Below are 26926 nucleotides of genomic sequence, written 5' to 3' on the forward strand. Positions count from 1 at the left end.
TTTGGAGTTCTTTGCTTGAAAATTCTTTTTTAAAAAAATCATTATTTATTTATTTAATATTTGAATTTTCAGCATTAGTTTTCACAAGAGTTCAAATTACAAATTTTCTCCCCATTTTAACTATCCAAATTAGGAAATATTATTTAATGGGTCAATAATTTGTTAATTAATTAGCTACTCATTTATTATTGATTGATAATTCAATTAATTATTAATTGATTGATTTAATTACTTATTAATTTAATAAATTGATATGAGAATATTGTAAGACAGATACATAATGTTCTTCCTTGAATTGAACATACTGAAGTAATTATGTATGTGAATAACTTTAAAATTACGTGAGAAATTCTCATTCCCTCATTTTTGTTGGGGGGGGGGCATCCTTATATTTCATCCATGGAAACATTTCTGTCATTATCAGCTTTTATTTCATTTCTTATTTTATTCTTTTAATTACTTCATAATTGCAATGTTCCAAATTAGATGTCCAATTTGTATTTTTTGTTTCTCTGTCTTTCTATAAATAGTCATTAACTCGGTTATTATTTGTGTCAGATTTATACTTCTTTTCATCTTCCATTAAGGTGCTTGTGAATAATAAGAATGTCTCAGATTATTTGCAAATGTTGTCAAACAGCCATCACTGTACTCCATCTTAATCATTTTTTCTGGGTCATGTTTTCATCCAACTCATCAAGTAGGATTTTCTTTCTGTAGTTTGTTTAAGGAAAAAACAAACTGTAATTCATGGAATTTTATGCCTTGATGACAAAGTTGGGGGAAAATGATCTTGTCTGTGAAACCAATATGAATTAACCTTGTTGCACACTTATGCACACTGCCTGCATGTTTGTGTATATGTGTGTTTGCATTTATGCATGTATGATATGTAAAACTCCAGCTAGGACTCATTCATTCACTTCTCAGCATTCTCCCTGCTGTCCCTTTTACTTTTTACTGAAATCCAGCAAATTCGAAATCCATAAAACTCTTTTTGTTGCTTTCTTGTAGTTCTATGATCCAACTTGTCTCCAGTTATTTCATTGAAACCATTCATTTGTGCATTTTTTGAAATAGAATTGTTTTCTTTTCCACTTTAAATATGGATTGGTTTGCCATATCCCCCAGTTCTGTATTACCCTCAACACATCATCTCTATATAAGAGTCATATCCCAAGATGGAAAAGATAAGGTAATTTTCTGATAACTAAAGAGAAAAGAATTTGAGGGTGGGGCAGACATTTCTGATAATGCAAGTCAGCATATGCTTCATGTGTTCTTTTGCTCCATTGATTATAGAGGGAATTGGGGATGATGTTCACATCAATATTATACCACTGGGTCTCAAAGATAAATGCTCTTTCTTCTAAGAATTCTTTCTTATTTCCTTTCCTGCTTTGCACATTTTTTTAAAATTTCATTGTTATCCCCAATTTTTTTTTTAAATCTCAACAATGCAAACTTGTTTAAATACTACGTATGACCCAAGATATGAATCAAAAATTATGTTGAACTCCTAAAAATATGGAAAATTCTGTGTACATTTGCTCAAATCACATCTTTTAAGCTAGGTAATATAATCCTTTTTTTCCCAGTGAGTATTTCTTTTTATCATATTTTGCCAGGCCTCTTGGGATTCCTTTCAGGAGTCTTTCTTTGATCTTCTCTTCTCCCTTTGAATTGAATCTAACTATGTAACATTACATCCTATACAATTTTATTAACATTAATGTGGTTATGCAATTGAACATGGGATCATTCAGCTAGTTTTGTTGGACCAGAAAATTAAAAAGGTATTTGCATCCTTCCCTAATTAGAAAAGTTTGCTCCATGTGGCAAGTATTTTCTAATTCAGAAAGACTTGCCATTTTATTAGACAAACACAACAAATCAAAGTGAAAAGAGATACAGTGCACTCTCATTAAACTGTTATAAGTCCTTTGTATGAGAGTAGTACTTTAGAGAAACCTAATGGGAAATGCTCTCATGGATTCTCATCTGGCACTTCCTTCTGGGAAAAGAGAATCTTGGTTTGGAATGAGACTTTCAAAATTATCTAATCCATCTTACATATGAATATAGTCATGTGTCTCCAGACCCCCTAAATCTTGTAAATTTTTGGTACCTAAAACTACCATTTTTGATGCCCAGGGCAATTCAATTGAATGTGAAAGGTGGGGTAAAAAAAGGATGGAGAAAGGCCCAGACGCACAACTTCACAAAGTACAGGGAGCAGAGCTAGATGAAAGGACATAGCAAGGAAGGACGGTATTAAAGAGTTCTTTATGGAAGGCAGCATGGTGCATAGGTCAAAGAGGAGCTTGCCTGGGGTACAACTTTTTTCGGGGGGGATACAACTTCTTTAGCTTTTTAGTTTAACTCAGGATTATGGCTAACTAAGCAGAAGGAGTACAAATGCTGGTATCAGCCTTTAAATTTTCATGTCCTAGGTCAATGTTCCAGTTTGCTCTGCCCTAATTGTGGCTCTTATCTTTGGAAAGAGAGAGTAAAAATCAGAACCTTATATGAAAATACCACACTACCGGTTAAGAAAAGAAGAATGAGAAAGGAAAATAGTTCACGGCTATTGACACCAGTCTTTACTAAAGGATTAGGGAGAAGAAATAATAATAGCAACAAAATAAACCTTTGAATCAGTTTTTTTGGTCTTCTACTTAGTTCCTAAACCTATAGTTGAATAGCATTGAAGGAAAATCATCTTTTTTTCTATTCTACTATGTTGTGGTAATGCTTTTTAATTCTTAAATTCAGAATATTTTCTAAAAGAAATAATATAAGCTTGCCAAGTAGATGTATTCTTAAATTATGTTATTTGACCTCAACAGGATCATCACAGCTCTATGGTGATCCTATTATTTGTCATTTATTAACTAGCTGTCGTACTCTCCACAGTAGCTCTTCTGAAGCTTTTTTCTCTTCAATATCCTGACATCTTTGACTCTACTTCCCTCTCAGAAATGGACCTTGCATCTTTTTTTTTTCCATTAAGAAAATGAAGATGACCAACAATGAGATCCCTTGATTCCCCATCAAAACCATTCTACATCATTCCCTATATTTCATCTTCTGCTCCAATCTTTGAGGAAGTGCTGACCTTTCTACTTTTCAAGACCAACCCTTTTATTCATGTCCTTGATAGTACACCCTCAGATCTTCTTTGGCAGCTTCTTATTTGGAATAGGATCTCTTTGATCTTCAATCATTTCACATCTACTGGCTCTTTCCTGCAACTTAAAACACAACTTGTCCTCCTTCATCCTTCAAAATTCTTCACCCTGTCCTTCCCCTTAGATTGACATTCTATATCTTTCCCTCCAAAATGCCAAAGTCCTAGCAAAAATGAAGCCAACAACAGCGACAAGAACAATGATAAAAGCAAATGCTATTGTTACATATTGGGCATATTACTAAATTATTATTAATTCTCCTATTCAGTTCTCCATCCTTTGTGATCTGTTTTCAACCCACCAATCTAATGAAACTACTTCACTTAAGACAGATAGTGGCCTCTTAACTACTAAATCCAGTAGTGTTTTCTTATACCTCCTTCTCTTCTTGGAGATTTTGGTGCTGTTGACTGTCCATTCTTCCTGGGTACTTTCCTTTCCCTTAGCTTTGATATCATCACTCAGTTGCCTTTGCACAAAAAGCAGTGTGTGATGATGGGAAGAGCAATGGAGCTGGAGTGTGAGGGCCTAAGTTTAAATCCCATCTCTCCTGCTTTCTACATGTGTGACCTTGGGCAACTCATTTTCTCGACCTGTGTTCCTTCTAACTTTAGATCTATATTCACAAACTAGTGAGTGATTGTGGGCATGAGGGCTTGTGATTGTAGAGGGCCTTGAATGACAGGCTATGGAATTTAAACTTTATTCATAAGGTACTAAGGAGTCATTCAAGTGCTTTAGAAAAGAATAAGATCAGATTTGCGTATAAGAAATATTAATCCAGAAGCCAGGTTTTTAACCACTTTGTGTGTCATAGAAACCCTCTGGCACTCTGGTGGAAAACCTTAAAATGATGTTTTTAAATGTACAAAGCAAAATATATGGAATTACAAAGGAGGCCAAGTATATTGAAATACAGATTAAGAGTACTTGGTCTAGAATAATATCTTACATTTGCACAATTAATTAATTAATTAATTAAGGATTTATCCCCTGAGAAGCTTGTTATGTAGGTGCCATCATCCCCCTTTTACTGTTGAGGAAACAGGTTCAGCGACCTATCTATGGTCACACAGCTAGTACATATCAGGGCCAGGCTTCTCCTGACTCCAACTCTAGTATTCTTTCCACTAAAAAGTATATCGTTTAAAAAGAATAAGTGAACCAAAGGATGAATTTGGTGGTAGATGGAAAGATGGATCCAGCAAGAATTTAACAAGACAAGTTTGTGGTCTCTCATAATATTCCAAGCCAATCATAATGATGACCTAGAGTAGAAAGAAGAGAGAGCACATAGCTACAAGAGATTTCATGGAGGTAAAAATGAATGACAGATCAAAGATAACACCAAAGTTTTAATCCTAGGTGACTGAGTAAATGGCTGTAGCCCTTACCTAAATAAGGAAGCTACAAGTGGGGAGCAAATTTGGAGGGAAGATTAATAAGCTTCATTTTGTATATAAGTTTGAGGGCAGTTAAACATTGTGACATCTATAATATAAGATTGAGATCTGAAGGGGCAGGAAAAGATATAAAGCTGGAGATATGCATTTGGAATCCATCTACATGTAGATCAGATATTTTTAATATTTTTGTTGTTAGAGACCCAGAGGTGTGCTGGTAAATGTTGAACAACTGGCTCTTGAGAGGAAAAGATTTATCAATGCATACTTTCAAGTATAATCTGCATTATTATCTTTTTTTCATGACTTCCTTAAGTCTAGACAGTGAGTAAAGGAGTAAATCAAGCCCTGGTTTAGAATGTTTGCCTATTTCTGAGGTACACATGTTCATATTAAAAATTTCATAATCGGTTCAGCAGTATGGGTTGCACCTAGCACACCCAACTCAATCAACATTTATTAAGTGCCTACTACTATATATCAGTCACTGTGCTTAGTGCTGGGGATACAGTTAATAAAAAGAGAGTCCCTGCCTTCAAGGCACTTATGATCTAATGAAGGGGAAACAACACAGAAAAGGAATCAGGAAGACAGGTAGGGGGAGGTGGGGAGAGACCAAGAGGTGCTTAGCACAGGGACCTCTTGTTTTGTGGAGATAAAATTGGGCATTTGAAACCCTGAATGGACCCTTTTGTTTGGTAAGCCCTCTGGACATCTTCTCAAAATAATAGGTTTTAACTGAACAAAAAAAATGCATGGAATCACAGTGGAAACCAATTGTGGTGAGATAATTTTCAAAGTGATAAAATTTTTAAAAAACAGTTCAGAGACTCCAAGTTAAGAACCCCTGATCTGGAGTGTAGGTGAAACAATGACGGTGAATGAGATGTCCAACATTTTATGTAATTGAAATATTAACAGACCTTAGGCCCCTTGACTTCTTTTTCTGGCGTATGCTAAAGGAGAATGTGTACTCAATGAAAATCATGGAGGCAACACACTTGATTGAAGGCATAAAGAGTGAATGTGCTAAAATTGACAGCAATGTGGAGTTATTGCATCGAGTTCAAGTGAATCTTGCAAAGCTCATCAACTTTTGCATCACAAATAATGGAAATCATATTTAAGATGTTATTTGTTAATATTCCAATTAAATAAAATGTTGCTGAAAATGTAATTCATTTCATTTCTTGAAAATATGCATTTTCCCATGTGTCCAGACTTTATGAACACCCCATAGATCTTTCCCTCTATGATGCCAAAATGCATTCTATTCCAGAAGCTTGGGCAGTCTCAAGACATCTAGACCACAGAAGTCATTTCCATCTGAATCATTCTGGATCATTTTCTCCTTCATAATCTGGGTTGCCCTAAACTTTATTGGAGGGGCTCAAGGACAGTGTTCCATCCCTAGGCAATGGTCTCACCCAAACAGGTTTCTGTTTAAACTCCAAACAGAAATTAGGCTTCCCAGTTAGATGGAGTCCTACATAGGAGAACAGACTTTCAAGAAATTTTAGAGAAAGTTATCTGCTCCACTGAGTCTCCAGAGTCTTCTCTGAAAATTTCTACTTGAAAAGAGCAAATATATAGTGAAAGGTCATTGAAAACCTTTAAGTCTTGCTTGTGTCTTACTTTCCATGCACACCCTCTCAGTTCTTGTATTCCTGGACATTCTGCTGAAGTGTCAAAGAACCACTTCATAACTAGCTTTCACAGTTTTCTTATCACCAACAGCTATAAAATAATAACAGAACATGCTGAGGATTATTCAGGCCAAATGAATCTTTCAGAAAGTATAGCATGTCTCCTTATTCAGGGCTCCACCATTTCTGTTGAAAAGTTAGATTTTGATGCAGCAAAAATGCATCAGATAACTTTTAAAAATCCTCAGCTTTCTCCAGACAACCTCATTCAACACCTCCATCAGCGACAACAAAGACTGGGCTTTTTCCTCCATGAATCTGCAAGGATCCCTATGGGAGTCACAGTACTGTACACTTCAGTCAAAAGAGAAGAACAAGCTGAATGAACCTCATTCACAATAAGGCTTTCCCTGTTCCCTTTCTGGAAGGCCATTATAAAAGCCCACTTTGGTTAAAAGCTTTGTAGATCGGCCAGGTATGATCTCACATACATTAAAAAGGATTTTCATTTTCTGTCTCTCATTTCTAAGTCAATTGTCGATAAATGGTTGGCAAGAAAGCAAACTGCATTCTATTCCAGAAGCTTAGGAACTCTCGGTTTTAGACTGTCTTCCACCATCCTCTCACCAAAGGTCCAAGGGTACCATCTTGGAAAATCAGTAAATAAAGGTGTTTTTTGTTTCTTCGTTTTCAATTAAGGATAAGAATTACTAACACCTATTCATGGATACAGGCCCATGTATTAAGTCATGCAAGTTTAAAATAAACCATGATTAAAAGAAGAAGAAAAAAATGTTCTGCCCCTTCATTCAATTTCCTTGTGTCATTATGGATTTGAAGTTTGTATTTGAAGGAGAATCTCTGAGTGTACATGTTTTCAGACCTATACATGTGATTTCTTGTTCTAGAAAAATTAGGAACAGCAGGATGGCCATTAATCACAACTTGAGGGTTTGAGAAGGTATTGATAGAGTAAAGATATTGATAACATGGTCAATTAACACTTTTCAAACCAGTGAGTTTTGCAGGCCAATACTTTGCAGGCAAAGTATTACAAGGTATTTGAGGCAATGTGGAATCTGCAATGTAGAAAGTTTATCCATATATGTCAAAGAATTTGAAGTCTTATATATGAGCTATGTCCTTGATGCTTTCCCTATGGCACCATGTGTAAATGTCCTATAGAGCAAGGGAGGGAGAAAACTATCCCTCCACACCCCAGCTCAATTCTCAAGCAGAAGTATAACACAATTTTCAGTCATCCCACGGTTCCGTGTAACACAATAACACACCAATAAAAAAAAAACTTAGTATGCATAATTCCCCTCAAAAAGTAATGGATTGTGGAAATAAGTTGCTGCTAGAACTCTCATAAATGGAAAATAAGGGCCAGAGTGGGACTTGTCTCTTTTCTGAATGTGCCTCACACATAAGATTCCTTCTGCAAATGTATGAAAGTCCAGTGTGCATCCTAGATAGATTGAAGGATCAGGCTTGTTACCTTTTGAATGAATAAAAAATCATTTATTAAGAGTTTATTTCCCAAGCACTGTCATGTGCCCTAGTGATACAAATTCATGTAAGTCAATCCCTGTCCTCATGGATCTTATATTCTTTTTTAAAATTAATTAATTTTTAGTTTTCAATATTCACTTCCATAAGCTTTTGAGTTTCAAATTTTCTCCCCATCTGTACTCTCCCCCAACCCCAAAACTTCATGCATTCTGATTACCCCTTCTCCCAATCTTCCCTCCTATTATGCCCTCTTCTTTTATCCCCTACGTTTCTATTTTCCTGTAGGACAAGGTAGACTTCTATACTCAGGCTCATTATTTTACATTGTGTAAAATGATAGCCCTAGAGCTGGAAGCCACCTTGTCCAATTCCTTCATTTCTTTAACAAATGAGGAAAGGAGGCCTAAGGAGGTTGAGTGATTTATCCAAGGTCATCAGACAATGAAGTTGTACTCTTTCCACTATACAACCATAGTTCTCTGTTGTCTTAAAAAGTCATCAACTGGGGCAGAGCCAAGATGGCCACATGAAGGCAGCATCTTACCGGAGCTCTCTCACAAGGTCTGTCAGATTCCTATAAAAAAGTGAATTTGAGCAGAATTGAGAGAGTCAGAAACCGCGAGCAGTCTGCGTGGGGCAAATTTCCGAGCTGGCAGTGTCTGAAAGACCGAAGGCACAAATCTGTAGGCTCAGAGAGTGCTCAGTGTGGGGCGTGCGGAGCTGCTCCAGACCAAAGCGGAAGCGGTCGGCTAGGAAATCCATGTGGGAGACAGGCTGGGAGAAAGCTGGGCAGCCGAAGCCGGTGGGTATCCCCAGGCCTCCCATCACAGGACGGCAGTCTGTGGAAGCAAGGAGAGGCAGCGCAATGCCACCAGCCGTGAAATACCAACTCCTGACACTTGCAGCACAGAAACTTGGCTTCTTGAACTTCCAGGAGACATGATGGCCAGGTAAATAGCTCTAATCCCTCCCCTCCCCACCCAGAGAATTCCTCGGGAAAAAAAGAACGCTGGAACAGAACAGAAAGAAGTGGGGCGTCAGTGGTCAAATAGTAGAAGTTCATCAGTCCCAGAGGGGCAGAGTCTGCAGGGGTCAACACCAGGAGCCAGACTTAATCTTACTCACCCAGGGGTAGTGCCAGACATCAGCTCAAACAACAAACAGCTGAGACCATTGCTGAAAAGCAACACTGCTAGAGAGCACCCATGGGAGTGAGAAGTCAGGGAGCCAGACCCATCCCCCACACCTCAGGAAACTGAAGGCTATAATTCTAGACTCACAACCCCCAGAATAAGAAAGCTGGGACAGAGAGCCCTGAGCCCTAAGGAAGAAATTTGTTGTAAAGCCAGGAAAAGGCAATCCAACAAACATGAAGAACACAAAAAAACCGAGGACAATAGATTCTTTTTGCGGAGACAAGCAGGATCACAATACCAATATGGAAGGGCAGCAATGGCACTGTAGATACGTCGAATACCTCAAAAGGTAATATGAACTGGTCTCCAGCCCAAAAAGCATTGCTGGAAGAGTTAAAGAAGGATTTTAAAAACCAAATTAGGGAACTAAAAGAAAAATGGAAAAAATGGAAAAAAAACCCACTGATGAAATCAAGTCCCTAAAGAATAAGATTGGTGAAATGGCTACAGAAATTCAGAATCTAGAGAGAGAAAATGACACCCTGAGAGGTAAAATCAACCAATTGGAAAAGGAGACTCAAAAGCAAAATGAAAACACTAACTCATTAAAAATTAGACTTGAGCAAGTGGAAGCTAATGAATCTATGAGGCACCAAGAAGTAGTAAAACAAAATGTAAAGAATTTGAAAAATAGAAAAAAATGTGAAATATCTCATTGGGAAAACAACTGACCTGGAAAATAGATCGAGGAGAGACAATTTAAGAGTTATTGGTCTACTGGAAATCCACGATGAAAAAAGAGCCTTGACAGTGACTTCGAAGAAATTATCAAAGACAACTTCCCAGAGGTCCTAGAACCAGAAGGCAAAATAGTCATTGAAAGAATTCACCAATCACCCCCTGAAACAGATCCCAAACTGAAAACACCAAGAAATATTATAGCCAAATTTCAGAACTATAAATTAAAGGAGAAAATACTACAAGCAGCCAAAAAGAAGCAATTCAAATATTGTGGAACTACAGTAAGGATCATGCAGGTATCTCTCAGCTTCCACATTAAAAGACAGGAGAAATTGGAATATGATATTCGGAAGGGCAAAAGAGCTGGGACTACAACCAAGGATCAACTACCCAGCAAAATTAAGCATAATTTTTCAGGCAAGGCGATGGACATTCAATGAAATAAGGGAATTCCAGACCTTCCTGATAAAAAGCCCAGAACTCAATGGAAAATTTGATCTCCAAATAAAAAACTCAAGAGAGACATAAAAAGGTAACCGGGGGGGGGGGGAACCCCACAAACCTTATTAACCAATAAGGGCAGATTCTCTGTATCTTTACGTGGGATTTTATCATCATATGTATGTTTTATATATATGTCAGTCTTGAGAATGGTACAGCTATTATAACAATTGAAAGGGATACACATAGACTATGAATGCCTGTATAAATTAACTGATGTAAAGAAAAAAAAACATAAGTAAGAGATGTAAAGGAAGGGCTATGAGAGAAGAGGTAAGGAGGTAGTAGAAAAGGTTAAATTACACCAAATGAAGAGGCACAAAAACATATTATACTGGAGGGAAAGAAGGGAGGGAGAAGAGCAGTATTTGAGCATCACTGTCATCTGATCTGGTCCAAGAAAGGAATAACATACCCTGATAAGTTTTGAAATCTAACTTGACCTACGGGAAGTAGGAGGGGAAATGGGGAAAAAAGAGGGGGGAGTCAGAAGGGAGGGGAGAAGTAGCAAGTGGGAAATGGTAAGATAAGGGAGGGGAATAAAGAGGGAGGGTAAACTGAGGAAGGCAGCAGTCAAAAGCAAAATTTTGCTGAGGAGGAGAAGGGGAAAGGGAGAAATAAAAGCATAAACAGGGAGAATTAGGATGGAGAAAAAGACACAGATAGAAATCATAACCCTGAACGTGCAGGGGATGAACATTCTCACAAAACAGAAGCAGATAGCAGAATGGATTAAAAACCATAATCTTACAATATGCTGTTTACAAGAAACGCATTTGAAACAGGAGGATACACACAGGGTAAAGGTAAAAGGCTGGCGTAAAATATATTGCGCCTCAGCTAAAGTAAAAAAAAAAAAAAAAGCAGGTGTAGCAATCCTAATCTCAGACAAAGCAAAAGTAAAAATAGATATAATTAAAAGAGATAAGGAAGGACATTATATCCTGCTAAAAGGAACCATAAACAATGAAGCAATATCATTGTTTAACATATATGCACCAAGTGGTAAGGCATACAAATTCTTAGAGGAGAGGTTAAGGGAGTTACAGAAAGAAATAGACAGCAAAACTATAATACTGGGAGACCTCAACCTCCCCCTTTCTGAACTTGATAAATCTAACCTCAAAATAAATAAGAAAAAAATTAGGGAGGTAAACAGAATTTTAGAAAAGGCAGATATGATAGACCTCTGGAGAAAACTGAATGGGGATAAAAAGAAATATACTTTCTTCTCAGCAGTACATGGCACATACTCAAAACTTGACCATGTATTAAGGCATAAAAACCTCACAATCCAGTGCAGAAAGGCAGAAGTAGTCGAAGCATCCCTTTCAGATCATGATGCAATAAGAATCATTTTTAATAAGAACCATGGAAAAATAAGCTAAAAACTAATTGGAAACTAAAGAATTTAATTTGAAAGAATGTGTGAGCCAAAGAACAAATCAGAGAAACAATTAATAACTTCATTCAAGAGAATGACAATAATGAAACAGCATACGAAAACTAATGGGATGCAGCAAAAGCAATTCTTAGGGGAAGTTTTATATCCCTAAATGCTTACATGAATAAAATAGGGAAAAAGGAGATCAATGATCTGGGCATACAGCTGAAAAAGCTAGAAAAAGAGCAAATTGAAAATCCCCAATTAAATACCAAATTAGAAATTCTGAGAATCAAATAAGAGACTAATAAAATTGAAACCAAGAAAACTATTGAATTAATAAATAAAACAAAGAGTTGGTTTTATGAAAAAACCAATAAAATTGATAAACCTTTGGTCAATTTGATTAAAAAAGAGGAAGAAGAAAATCAAATTACCAGTATCAAAAATGAAAAGGGTGAGTTCACCTCTAATGAAGAGGAAATCAAAACAAAAATTAGGAATTATTTTGCCCAATTGTATGCCCATAAATTTGACAACCTTAGAAATATGCATGAATATCTACAAAAACATAAACTGCCCAGGCTAACAGAAAAGGAAGTAAAATTTCTAAATAACCCCATCTCAGAAAAAGAAATTGAACATGCCATAAAGGAACTCCCTAGGAAAAAATGTCCAGGGCCAGATGGCTTTACATGTGAATTCTATCAAACATTTAAAGAACAACTAATTCCAATACTTTGTAGACTATTTGGGAAAACAGATGAAGAAGGAGTCCTACCAAATTCTTTTTATGACACAAATATGGTACAAATACCCAAACCAGGTAAAGTCAAAACAGAGAAAGAAAATTATAGACCAATTTCTCTAATGAATATTGATGCAAAAATTTTAAATTAAATATTAGCAAAAAGTTTGCAGCAACTCATCACGAGAATAATACACTACGACCAGGTAGGATTTATTCCAGGAATGCAAGGCTGGTTCAATATTAGGAAAACTATTAGCATAATTGACCATATCAACAACAAAACTAGCAGAAACCATATGACCATCTCAATAGATGCAGATAAAGCCTTTGACAAAATACAACACCCATTCCTATTAAAAACACTAGAAAGCATAGGAATAAATGGAACCTTCCTTAAAATTATAAATAGCATCTACCTAAAACCATGAACAAGCATTATTTGTAATGGGGACAAACTAGACGCATTCCCAATAAGATCAGGGGTGAAACAAGGATGTCCATTATCACCCCTATTATTCAATTTGGTACTAGAAACATTAGCTGTAACAATAAGAGAAGAAAAAGAAATTGAAGGAATTAGATTAGGAAAAGAAGAAACTAAATTATCACTTTTTGCTGATGATATGATGATTTATTTAGAGAATCCTAGAGAATCAAGTAAAAAACTACTTGAAATAATAAACAACTTTAGCAAAGTTGCAGGATATAAAATAAACCCACATAAATCCTCAGCATTCCCATACATTACTGACAAAGCCCAACAGCAAGAGATAGAAAGAGAAATTCCATTCAAACTTACTGTAGACACTATAAAATATTTGGGAGTCAATTTGCCAAGACAAACCCAGGGCCTATATGAACATAAGTATGAAACACTTTTCACACGAATAAAGTCAGATCTGAGTAAATGGAAAAATATCAGTTGCTCATGGTTAGGTGGACCTAATATAGTAAAAATGTCAATTTTACCTAAATTAATCTATCTATTCAGTGCCATACCAATCAAACTACCAAAAAAATTATTTCACTGAGCTGGACAAAATAATAACAAAATTCATCTGGAAAAACAAGAGATCTAGAATATCTAGGGTATTAATGAAAAGACATGCTAGAGAAGGTGGCCTAGCCATACCAGATATTAAACTGTAATATAGAGCAGCAGTCATCAAAACTACCCGGTACTGGCTAACAAACAGAGGTGTGGATCAGTGGAATAAGATAGGAATACAAGATGGAGAAGTCAACAACTATAGCAATCTACTCTTTGATAAACCCAAAGAGGCCATGTCTGTCAATTGGGGAATGGCTGAACAAGCTGTGGTATACGAAGGTAATGGAATACTATTGTGCCATAAGAAATGGGGATGATATGGACTTCATAACAACCTGGAAAAACCTACACGACATAATGCTGAGTGAGCGGAGGAGAGCCAGGAGAACACTGTACACAACCACAGATATATGGATTCCGTGAGAAAGAACCATGAAGTTTGAATGCAGATTGAGGCACACTTCATGCTTGCCTTTTTCTCTTCTCTTTTGTTTTTGTTTTTGGGTTGTTTTTTTTTTTTTTTGGTTCTGTTTCTTCTTTCTCATTATTCATTCAATTGGTCGTAATTCTTCTCCGCAACTTGACTAGTGTATAAATTAATTCAATGCGAAGTCATTCGTGGTAGTTATATGAGATTCCATGCCATCTTGGAGAGGGAGGTGGGAGGGAGGGGAGAAAATCTGGAACTAAAAATTATGTAGAACTGTCTGTTGTAAACTAAAAATAAAAATAAATTTTAAAAAAAGGCATCAACTTCCAAAATTTGTACTTTAAAACAATCTACCTTGTTGCTTACAGAAACTAGGTGGCATAGTGGATAGAGTGTCAGGCCTGCAGTAAGTAAAATTTGGCCTCAGACACTTAATAGTTTTGTGATTCTGGGCAAGTCCCTTCACCTTATTTGCCTCAGTTTCTTCATCTGTAAAATGAGCTGGAGCAGGAAATGGCAAACTACTTCAGTATTTTTGCCAAAAAAAAAAAAAAACACCACAAAGAGGTCATGATGATTTGGACATGACTGAAAAATGAGTAACCTACAACAGCTGTATTTACTTTTACAGTATCTCTTGATGTAATCTACAATATTATCATGATTTTCTGAGGGCATTTATCTCTCATAGTTATTAAATATTAGAAAAAATTATCAGGTAATAATAAAATTCCATTCTTCTTCTGTCCAGTTTTTCCCTGATTTTAATTATTGGACAATATCAATTGTATCTGTATCATGAATTCTTCCCTCATCCCTCCAGGTTGGGAATTACTTTTACTTTCTTCTTGGAGTTCTCATGATATATTTTTCGCACATTTCTAATCAAATTATCATGTGATTTTAAAAAGAGTTTTGTTGATGTATCTTATTTTTATATTACAAACATTTATATATTTCTCCCACTTTGTGAGAAATCTCTTATAAGAAAATAAAATAATAAAGTAAAACTAATAGTGAAATTGTTAATTTCATTTAAAAATGCATATAACATTCTCCTCCTCTGCCTTACCTCTCTTTTTAGGGGTGGGATATTAATAAAATTATATACTTTTCACACCAGTAAGTTTGGCAATCTTGTAGAATGTAATTATGTAATTTCATGCATTTAAATTATCAATATGTGTGGCTGTGAGACTGAATGTTCAATGAGCTCAGGAACTATTTTTTTTAATAAATTTTGCATCTTGCAAAATCTTTGCAAAGCACTTGCGTGCAACAAATGCTTAATGAAATTTTAATGAATTAATGCGATGAAAGACTAATGTATCTTTCAGAATTACTTCAAAAAGGTGTATTAGTATCCTTTAAATATTATGTAAGTAATATTATGTGATGTTAGCAGGTTATAAATAATTTACTATTACTAAAAGTTGTAGAATTCTATTTAATAAATTAAAGTTGTATTGCAATGAAGATGAATTCATTTCCAAGGAATCATAATATTTATTACCCTTCTTCCCATACTTGTTTGAAACAGGCCTCATTAGAAGAATTTGATAATATTCTCACCTCCATATTCAAAGCTGAGATACCACATTATGATCTTAGAAATCTCCAACAAGAAATGCACCATCAAGAAAGTGAGTACTTTTCACCTAAAATGTTGGAGATTTTTGTGTTCCTACTTTACCCATTTATCTACAGGGTAGGATGTATTAAAGGCAAGATTGAAGATCCAGAATGCTATGCCCTATATGCAATAATATTGTTGTCATTGTCTTTCCCTTTACTTAGCTTTCCATCATGTGTTATTTGATATTCTAGTCACACTACTTTAGCTTTATGCTTCAATAAATCATGAATCTTCAATTTTTGGACATTTGTCAAGTATTGTTTTCCTTTTTTATCTCCTTTTTCCATTTCTTTTTCCACTATTTTTAAGTCTGGTCACCTAGAATTAATAAGATATTTTAACTACAAAAAAAAATTCTCCACTTTCTTATTAGGTGCTTGGAAGAAATTTTGTTAAGTGGTAAAAGGAACATAAGTTTCAATTCATTTCTAAAGCAAAGAACTAGAATGAAATTTTGAGCCTTATTTGAGCTCAGAGCAGCTGGCTGAGTCCAGGAATCATGATTATTCTGGGATCAATCTTGCTGAAGTGAGTTCGGTTTAATCCCTGACATCACAGACAAGGTGGTACCAATTGGTTAGGAAATGGCAAGATTCTACTTTGAAATAGAAAATTTGATATGCGGAGGTTCCCAGAAAATGTTGTTCAGTTGTGTTCAGTTGGACGGATCAGTTGAGACAAATAGCATTCTCAGTGTGAGAGAGTTTGTGGGGGGAAAGTGATACCTCTGCAGTTTATTTGAAAACCAATAGTAGCGTAAGGTACTCTTTATTTATTTTTTGCCCTACAAATTTTCATTGGTATCTTATTGTTTTTATATCACCTATGTTTCTCAGTAGGACCCACTCTATATCCTCTCCCAAAGAACTTTCCTTTATTACAAAGAATAAAAAAGAGAAAAACAGTTCATCACTGCCCCCCCTAAAAAAAAACCTCAATAACCTTTTAGATATAAAAAGACTAGGCAAAAGGGCAAAAAAATCTTCATATTTCTATGTTCAATGTGCTTTTAAAAATTATTTGTTCATTTTAATTTATGGAATAAAACAAGCATTGACATAACATGCTATAATAAAAAAGATAATTGCATATGAAACTACAAATCTGTCATGTGCAACTCACTATTCCTTTTAAATATATAATAAAGTTAATATGTAAATTTCTTTCCCCACCTTTTTTTCCCTACTCTTTTGCCCTAGAGATGGCTATCATTAGACGATATGTGTGTATGTGTGTATATGTATGTATGTATGTATATATGTAAAATTATTCTATGCATACTTCTATTTATGAGTTCTCTCTGGGTGCAGATAGCATCTTTCTTCATATGCCCCTTCTAGTTAATATGAGTATTTATAATAGCCATTCCCCCCAATTTGCATTGGGAGGTTGAATCCTTTCAAACAAGGATGGGAAGCTGGAATGTATGAACTCCTAAAACAATAGCTCAAAAGCCCCTTCAAATGTCTTTACCTTTAACAGTCATTCAGAGTACACCAATACATTTGCTGGGATAACACTGTAAGAACAACAGCTATAAAACACCTCCCCCCTCAAATAACAGTGTCAGTAGGAAAAGTGGGCAGACACACACAAAGTACACTGGAGAATGTAAATGACTTGCCCCCACATCTAGTAAATGTCTGAAGGAAGATTCAAACTCTTGGCTCCAACATCAGCACTCTGTCTGCTGCACAAACTATCTACCTTATAAAACCTTTGTAAAAAGATTACATAAAAATAATTTTTAAAATATTTGAGAAGTAAAAGTCTAAGCCTCAATTATTTAGAAGTCTTTCAGAGTGCCACTTAAATGCCAGAATAAAAATTTAATAAATCTTATTGTGGATGGCAGCACTTGCCTCCTATCTGTTGGGTTTTTTATTTTACTTTTTCACTTTTAATTTATGAAATAAAATGAGGGTTTCTGAAGTGACTTTTCTTTTCTTTTTTTAGTTTATTTAATTTATTTAACATATTTAGTTTGCAGCATTGATTTTCACAAGACTTTGAGTTACAAATTCTCTCCCCATTTATACCCTCCCCCCCACTCCATGATGGCATATATTCTGGTTGCCCTGTTCCCCAGTCAGCCCTCCCTTCTGTCACCCCACTCCCCTCCCATCCCCTTTTCCCTTCCTTTCTTGTAGGGCAAGATAAATTTCTACAGCCCATTGTCTGTGTATCTTATTTTCTAGTTGCATACAAAAACTATTTTTTTTTGTTTTTGAACGTCTGTTTTTAAAACTTTGAGTTCAAAATTCTCTCCCCTCTTCCCTTTCCACCCACCCTCCCTAAGAAGTCAAGCAATTCAACATAGGCCACATGCATATCATTATGTAAAACCCTTCCACAATACTCATGTTGTGAAAGACTAACTATATTTTGCTCCTTCCTAACCTATCCCCCTTTATCCAATTTTCTCCTTTGACCCTGTCCCTTTTTGAAAGTGTTTGTTTTTGATTACATCCTCTCCCATCTGCCCTCCCTTCTATCATCCTCCCTTTTTTATCTTCTTCCTTCTTCTTTCCTGTGGGGTAAGATACCCAATTGAGTGTGCATGGTATTCCCTCCTCAGATTGAATCTGATGAGAGCAAGTTTCACTCATTACCCCTCACCTGACTCCTCTTCTCTTCCTACAGAACTACTTTTTCTTGCCACTTTTATGTGAGATAATTTACCCCATTGTATCTCTCCCTTTCTCTCTCTCTCTCTCAATATATTCCTCTCTCATCCCTTAATTTGATTTTATTTCTTTTAGATATCATCCCTTCATCTTCAACTCACCCTGTGCCTCTCTCTCTCTCTCTCTCTCTCTCTCTCTCTCTCTCTCTCTCTCTCTCCATATATATATATATATATATATATATATATATGTGTGTGTGTGTGTGTGTGTGTGTGTGTATGTGTGTATATATATACATATATACATACATACATACATACACACACACATATATATGTGTGTGTGTGTGTGTGTGTGTGTGTATACACATGCATATTCCCTTCAGCTACCCTGATACTGAGGTCTCATGAATCATACACATCATTTTTCCATGTAGGAATGTAAACCAAACAGTTCAACTTTAATAAGTCCTTTGCAATTTCTTTTCCTTATTCTTTTCCTTCATTACCTTTTCATGTTTCTCTTGATTCTTGTGTTTGAAAGTCAAATTTTCTATTCAGCTCTGGTCTTTTCACTGAGAAAGCTTGAAAGTCCTCTATTTTATTAAAAATCCATACTTTGCCTTGGAGCATGATACTCAGTTTTGTTGGGTAGGTGATTCTTGGTTTTAATCCTAGCTCCACTGACCTCCAGAATATTGTATTCCAAGCCCTTCGATGTCTTAATGTAGAAGCCACTAGATCTTGTATTATTCTGATTATGTTTCCACAATACTTGTATTGTTTCTTTCTGGCTGCTTGCAGTATTTTCTCCTTGATCTGGGAGCTGGAATTTGACGACAATATTCCTAGGAGATTTCTTTTTGGGATCTATTTGAGGAGGCAATTGGTGGATTCTTTCAATTTCTATTTTGCCCTGTGGCTCTAGAATATCAGGGAAGTTCTCCTTGATAATTTCTTGAAAGATGATATCTAGGCTCTTTTTTTGATCATGGCTTTCAGGTAGTCCAATAATTTTTAAATTATCTCTCCTGGATCTATTTTCTAGGTCAGTGGTTTTTCCAATGAGATATTTCACATTGTCTTCCACTTTTTCATTCCTTTGGCTCTGTTTTATAATATCTTGATTTCTCATCAAGTCACTAGTTTCCACTTGCTCCAACCTAATTTTTAAGGTAGTATTGTCTTCAGTGGTCTTTTGAACCTCCTTTTCCATTTTGGTAATTCTGCCTTTCAAGGCATTCTTCTCCTCATTGGCTTTTTGGAGTTCCTTTGCCATTTGAGTTAGTCTATTTTTTAAGGTGTTGTTTTCTTCAGTATATTCTTCAGTATTTTTGGGTCTCCTTTAGCAAGTCATTGACTTGTTTTTCATGGTTTTCTTGCATCCTTCTCATTTCTCTTCCCAATTTTTCCTCTACTTCTCTAACTTGCTTTTCCAAATCCTTTTTGAGCTCTTCCATGGGCTGAGACCAGCTCATGTTTTTCTTGTAGGCTTTTGTTGTAGGGTTTTTGACTTTGTTGACTTCTCCTGGCTGTATGTTTTGGTCTTCTTTGTCACCGAAGAAAGATTCCAAAGTCTGAGACTGAATCTGGGTGTGTTTTTGGTGGCTGGCCATGTTCCCAGCCTACTTACTTGATCCTTGAGTTTTTCAGTGGGATATGAATGCTTATAGAGTAAAGAGTACTTTGTTCCAAGCTTGGGGGGTGTGTTGTTGATTTCAGAGCTATTATAGCCAGATCTGCCACACCAGCACTCCTCCTTCCCCAAAAACCCCCAACCTGGACTGGATTTAGCTCTTCAGCAGGCTCTGCACTCCTGCTCTGATCAGCCACTTAATTCCTCCCACCAGGTGGGCCTGGAGCCAGAAGCAACTGCAGCTGTAGTTCTACAGCTGTCCCACCTCCATTGCCCCTGGGGCAGTGGCTGAACAGGGAACTCTATCACCCTGTCCCCAGCAGCTTTTCCCACTAACATTCTCTATTGTCTTTCTTGTTTGTGGGTTGGGAAATCTGGTAACTGCTGCAGCTCACTGATTCAGGGCGCTAGGGCCCACTCCCCCCAGCTCTTGGTCTGGTTGGTCTTCGTGGCCCACGCTGGGCTCTGCTCAGCTCTGCTCTACTCCCAGCTCACAGCTAGGTGTGTGATAGACCTTACCCAGAGACCATCCAGCCTGTGCTGGGCTAGAGCCTTGCTTCCCTCCACTCTTTTGTGCGTTCTGCAGTTCTAGAATTGGTTCAGAGCCATTTTTATAGGTTTTTTGAGGGACTTGGTGGGGAGCTCACACTAGTCCCTGCTTTCCAGCTGCCATCTTGGCTCCTCCCCCTGAAGTGACTTTTTAATCTAATACTTCATCTCAATTAGAGTTTTTGAATGTCAGAGGTCTGAGTGAGAAGTTTTTAACAAGGCTTTGACTAAGGGCTTGATTGTCAAGATAGAGTGGAAGGGGTAGATTTGAAAGAGGATAGGAAGAAAAATGGTAAGATTGTTATGTAAGATTTAGTCCTGGAAGTAAGGACCAAAAGACAGTTTTAACTTAGTTTTCTGGCCTGGGAGGTTAGCAATATAGCTCTGCAGAATGGGGTAAAGACTGTTGGCCTTGAGCACTGGAAAGAGCTGGACTGTAATCTTATCTTTAACATTTACTAGCTGTGCAGTCACAAATATATCACTTAGCCTTAGTCTCATTATCTATAAAGTGAGGATAAACATATTAATAGTTCAAAATTCCCAGGGTTGTTGTGCGGGCCAAATGAAGCTTGTAAAGCACTTATAATTGTTGACTATCATTATGAAACATTATTTAATGTGAGAGGAAAGTCAGCCACATGGGAAGTCATGCAAGAAGATGAGACATTATATTTTTGACATACCTAATTTGAATTGTTGATGGAGTTTAATAGGGTTTATAGTGCTAGGATGATGGGATTAGTTGAAGGCAGGATAGGTAGTTCACAGTCAAAAATTTGATATGTTTTTGAAAAACCTTCAAAGAAAACATGACAGAGTTTAAAATGTGATTTCTGCAAGGAATAAGCCAAGCACAGTTCCAAATATCATATAGCCTGGTTTCACACATTGTTTTTTTCTCCCAACCCTCATTTACTAGCTGAAGGGACTCCATGGCCACTTGTGCAAGAAGGATTGTGGGGAGATTGGTTATATGACAGTGTTACCCTCTTGATAGCCAGTTAATATGTCCCTACGGACCATGATGGCTTGACAACCCATACAGTGGAACATTCTATTCCACTTGAAACACACGACTGCCTCCTATATCTTGGTGTTTTTTTTCCTTAATCCTTTTCAGATGGGCTCAGCAGTTTCTTTTCTTTGCAATTTCATTTATAATACATGAAATACCTACTTCTTTGTCTATATATCTACACACTTTAAATATATATGCATATTTACATTTCTAGCAAGCAAGATGGCAGAAAGTGAAAAAATGCAAATATCTTAGTTGAATTTTCCTAATAAGTTGGTGAACACTGTCATGTCTTCATTTTTTCTAGTATTTGTTATACTTTTATTTTAGTTGCTTGCCATGCAAAACTTTAAGTACTTCTTTAGAGTTAATAATAATAATAAAGTGCTTTCTTTGAGAATAAACTAATCTATAGCCTTTAATTGAATTCAAAACATTCATTCAGTTCAGTTTTTAACACAAAGGGCAAAATAAGATCCAGAAAGAGAACTGTAGCATATAATTCTGAAGCAACTTCTACAAAGGGACTTGCCCTTCCCTAACATCTGACTTCTGTAAATCCCATCCCTGCTGTGATATATCCTATGTGCCAGTGTAGGCTCCTTCTCCTGTATTCACCCCACGCACTCCCTTTCAAAACCTTCTAAAAGCCCAGCTAATGAAAGAAATCTCCTAAACAGAAGGGACAATTTACTAGAGTATATTATTACCAAAGTTAACATTATAGATTTGATTCCCTACTGGTATCAGTTAGTTTCAGGCAGAGCAAATAATGGTCAATTGCTAACTAAGATTGTATTCTTAGCTCTGGGTGGAAGCATATGACAGGGGAAAGAGCATGGGATTTGGAGTCAGTGGACAAATCCAGGCTTTGCAATTTATCAGCCTTGCTGTTGGGCAAATAACTCAACTATGTTGAGCCTCAGTTTCCTCATCCATAAAGTGAGATTGTTGGACAAGAGGATCATTAAAGGGGCTTCCCATTCTAAAAACATGATATTATGATTCTAAGTAGGCAAGAGGATCAATAATGAAGAAATGAATGTCATCACTACTAGAGGAATAATATGAAGAATGTTATATCCTACTGACTATGATTCAGTAGCATAATTTTAAGCTACAGCTTAAGGTATGTGAAATGGCAGTTCAGAGAACAGGCAAACGTGGCCTGTAGGTGGGAAATTTTTAACAAAGTAAATAAAATACAGATATATTTTAAAACTAAGTCAATATGTGGCCTACAAGGATCCTTATTACAGGCTTCATTTCTATTTGAGTTTGACACTAATTTAGAGTGAAACCTCGTAGAAGGTGGGCCCTGAATTATGGTCAACTTTTCTTTAGTGCCTAGCATATTGACAATGCTATCTCCTATGCCTACTACCTTAATGCTTTGAACATAGTAGGTGTCTGGTAAATGCTTGGTGAAGGAATGAATTTTGTTCTGCAGTTCTTCAGTCTTGTCTGACTCTTTGTGACCCCATGAACTATACTTTCCATGAGGTTTTCTTGTTAAGAATACTAGAGTGATTTGCCATTTCCTTCTCCTGTTCATTAGGGCAAACAGAGGTCAAGTGATTTGCCCAGACTCATTAGTAAGCTAGTAAGTGTCTGAGGCCACATTTGAACTCATATCTTCCTGACTCCAGGCCCAGCGCTCTATCCATTGAGCCATCTAGCCACCTGAATGAATGAATGAACCTTCACATTTTAAAGATAAGGAAACAGAAGCCCAGAAATTAAATGTTCTATGTCATATGACTGCTAAGTGACCCTCACAACTTCAGCTAACATCTCAAGCTCTCACATAAGGGTTTATGAAGCTGCTTTTCCCTTTTATGTTAATTTTAGTGGTATGACTCAAGGTTGTCACAAACAAAGAAAAATCTATAGGAAAAAAATCGGGGCAGACTGTTCCTCAACCAATGAGAATAGCCAAGAGGTGGGTTAGAACAAAGTACTTTAGCAAATACTGAAGAGGAATGGGAAATTGAATTAATTAAAATCTAGCAAGTATTTATTGAGTTTCTACCATATTCAAAGAACTGAGCAGAAACTGAAAACAAAAACTAGTCCTTGCATTTAAGGTGCTTACACTCTATCAGAGCAGGCTGGTACAGAATACATCATAGTCAACACAATAAATTGACAATTTATTTACCCCTCACAAATATTTCTGCCAAATAATAAAGAGCATTGACCTGATGTTAAGTGACTAATGTCCTACCCTCATCGTATCATAAACTTACTGTGACCTTGGGCCATTTAATTGCTCTGGGCTTCAGTTTCCTTGTACATACTCAAGCCAATGCCCTAAAAGCCACGTTTTTTTATTGTTCTTCAATCATTTCAGGCACGTTCATCTCTTTGTGACCTCTGCTTATATCTAAGCTATTTTTTCTGCTGAGGTATAAGTTGCCATCATTGGTTGGTTGTCAAGAAAGAAAGAAATTCCAGGATGTTAGAGCATTTTTGAAATAGTTGACCATGGAATTCAGGCTGCAAATACCAAAACGGCAAGAGAAAGCTGAACAATTCAGCCCTTTCATTTATATCCTTCCCTTTCATTGATCCCAATAGAATTTCTTATTTATTTATTTAATATTTTTAGTTTTCAGCACTGATTTTCACAAGAGTTTAAATTACAAATTTTTTCCCCATTTCTACCCTTCCCCTACTCCAAGATGGCGTATATTCTGATTGCCCTGTTCCCCAGTCAGCCCTCCCTTCTGTCACTTTCTTATAGGGCAAGATAGATTTCTATGCCCCATTACCTGTATATCTTATTTCCTAGTTGCATGCAAAAACTTTTTTTTAATTTCTGCTTTTAAAACTTTGAATTCCAAATTCTCTCCCCTCTTCCATCCCCACCCACCCTCCCTAAGAAGGCAAGCAAGTCAACATAGGCCACTAACATTATGCAAAACCCTTCCACAATACTCATGTTGTGAAAGACTAACTATATTTTGCTCCTTCCTAACCTAACCTTCTTTATCCAGTTTTTTTCCCTTGAACTTGTCCATTTCAAAAGTATTTGCTTTTGATTACCTCCTCTCCCATCTGCCCTCCCTTCTATCATTCCCCCTTTTTATTTCCTTCCTCCTTCTTTCCTGTGGGGTAAGATAACCAATTGAGTGTGTATGTTATTCCCTCCTCAAGTCAAATCTGATGAGAGCAAGATTCACTCATTTCCCCTCACCTGCCCCCTGTTCCCTCCTAACAGAATTGCTTTTTCTTGCCACTTTTATGTGAGATAATTTACCCCATTGTATCTCTCCCTTTCTCCCTCTCTCAATATATTCCTCTCTTATCCATTACTTTGATTTTACTTTTTAGGTATCATCCCTTCATATTTAACTCACCCTGTGCCCTCTGTCTATATATATATCTACGTATGTATGTGTGTATGTGTGTGTGTGTGTGTGTGTGTGTATATATGTACATATATGTGTGTATATATGTATGTACATATGTGTATATATACACATATATGTGTTTATGTATGTATGTGTGTATATATATGTATATGTATGTGTATATGTATGTATGTATATTTCCTTCAGCTACCCTAATACTGAGATCCCAAAATTACACATCATCTTTCCATGTAGGAATGTAAACAAAACAGTTCAACTTTAGTAAGTCCCTTGCAATTTCTTTTTCTTATTCTTTGACTTGTTTGCCTTTTCATGCTTCTCTTGATTCTTGTCTTTCAAAGTCAAATTTTCTATTCAACTCTCATCTTTTCACTGAGAAAGCTTGAAAGTCCTCTATTTTATGGAAAACCCATATTTTGCTGGGGGTATTATACTCAGTTTTGCTGGGTAGGTGATTCTTGGTTTTAATGCTAGATCCATTGACCTCTGAAATATCATATTCCAAGCTCTTTGATCCCTTAATGTAGAAGTTGCTAGATCTTGTGTTATCCTCATTGTGTTTCCACAATACTCAGTTTCTTTCTGGCTGCTTGAAGTATTTTCTCCTTGACATGGGAACTCTGGAATTTGGCAGCAATATTCCTAGGAGTTTTCTTTTTGGGATCTTTTTCAGGAGGCAATCGGTGCATTCTTTCAATTTTTATTTTACCCTCTAGAATATCAGGGCAGTTTTCCTTGATAATTTCTTGAAAGATGGTATCTAGGCTCTTTTTTTGATTGTGGCTTTCAGGTAGTCCAATAATTTTTAAATTATGTCTCCTGCATCTGTTTTCCAGGTCAGTAGTTTTTCCAATGAGATGCTTCACATTTTATTGCATTTTTTTCATCCCTTTGGTTCTGTCTTATAATATCTTGATTTCTTATAAAGTCACTAGCTTCCAATTGCTCCAATCTAATTTTTAAGGTAGTATTTTCTTGAGTGGTCTTTTGGACCTCCTTTTCCATTTGCCTAATTCTGCCTTTCAAGGCATTCTTCTCCTCATTGGCTTTTAGGAGCTCTTTTGCCATTTGATTTAGTCTATTTTTAAGGTGTTATTTTCTTCAGTATTTTTTGGGTCTCCTTTAGCAAGTTATTGACTTGTTTTTAATGGTTTTCTTGCATCACTCTCATTTCTCTTCCCAATTTTTCCTCCGCTTCTCTGACCCACTTTTCCAAATCCTTTCTGAGCTCTTCCATGGCCTGAGACCAGTTCATGTTTCTCTTGGAGGCTTTTGATGTAGCCTCTTTGACTTTTTTGACTTCTTGTGGCTGTATGTTTTGGTCTTCTTTGTCACCAAAGAAAGATTCCAAAGTCTGAGTCTGAATCTCAGTCTGTTTTCACTGCCTGGCCATATTCCAGCCAACTGCTTGACACTTGAGCTTTTTCTCAGTGTATGACTGCTTGTAGAGTAGAGAGTACTTTGTTCCAAGCTTTAGGGGCTGCACTGTTGTTTTCAGAGCTATTTCTCCACAGCAAGCTCTGCCACACTAGCACTCCTCCTCCCTCAAGAACTGCCAACCCAGACGGTGACTCAGATCTGAGCAGGCTCTGCACTCCTGCTCTGGTCTGCCACTTATTTCCTCCCACCAGCTAGGACTCTGGCAGGGAGCAGCTGCAGCTCTAGTTCTGTAGCTGCACCCACCTCCACTGCTCCCAGGGTGGTAGCCAACTGCAGACTCCTTTCGCTCTGTCCCCGCAGTTTTTTTTTTTTTTTTCCCACTAACCTTCTCTGTTATCTTTGGTGTTTGTGGGTTGAGAAATCTGGTAACTGCCATGGCTCACTGATTCAGGGTGCTAGGGCCTGTTCACCTGCTCCCAGTCTGGTTGGTCTGGGCACAGCCCATGCTGGGCTCTGCTCTGCTCTGCTCCCAGCACAGTGAGATAGACCTTACCCGGGGATCATCCAGGCTGTCCTGGGCTGGAGCCCTGCTTCCCTCTGCTATTTGTGGGTTCCACAGTTCTAGAATTTGTTCAGAGTCATTTTATTGATGTTTGGAGGGTCCTGGGGGAAAGCCCTAGGCAAGTCCCTGCTTTCCAGCCACCATCTTGCCTTGCCCCCCCTCCCCCAACAGAATTTCTAAACTAGTTTGGAAAGTCTTCCAAAAATGCAGAAAGTGGAAGGAGGGAGGAGTGCCCCATGTCAGATATGGAATGTTGCTGTGTGATGAAGTAAAATTATTTGAGCTTTAAAAAAATGGCCTTGAAATGCTTTGCCATTTCCTTCCCCACCTCATTTTTTACAGATGAGGAACTGAGGCAAGCAAGGTTAAAAGTGACTTGCCCAAGGTCAC

General features: G+C 36.9%; 1 protein-coding gene across 1 annotated transcript in view; it reads left to right on the top strand.

The window, feature by feature from the left end:
* BANK1 (B cell scaffold protein with ankyrin repeats 1) overlaps positions 1-26926 on the top strand; it is a 368388-nt gene that overhangs the window by 84026 nt on the left and 257436 nt on the right. The window contains exon 6 of the mRNA XM_036764957.1: positions 15290-15392. Coding sequence (XP_036620852.1) covers positions 15290-15392 — 103 coding nt within the window. The remainder of the gene's footprint in view (positions 1-15289; positions 15393-26926) is intronic.

This window comes from Trichosurus vulpecula, chromosome 6 (genome assembly GCF_011100635.1).
Source record: "Trichosurus vulpecula isolate mTriVul1 chromosome 6, mTriVul1.pri, whole genome shotgun sequence".
Classification (NCBI taxonomy): domain Eukaryota; kingdom Metazoa; phylum Chordata; class Mammalia; order Diprotodontia; family Phalangeridae; genus Trichosurus; species Trichosurus vulpecula.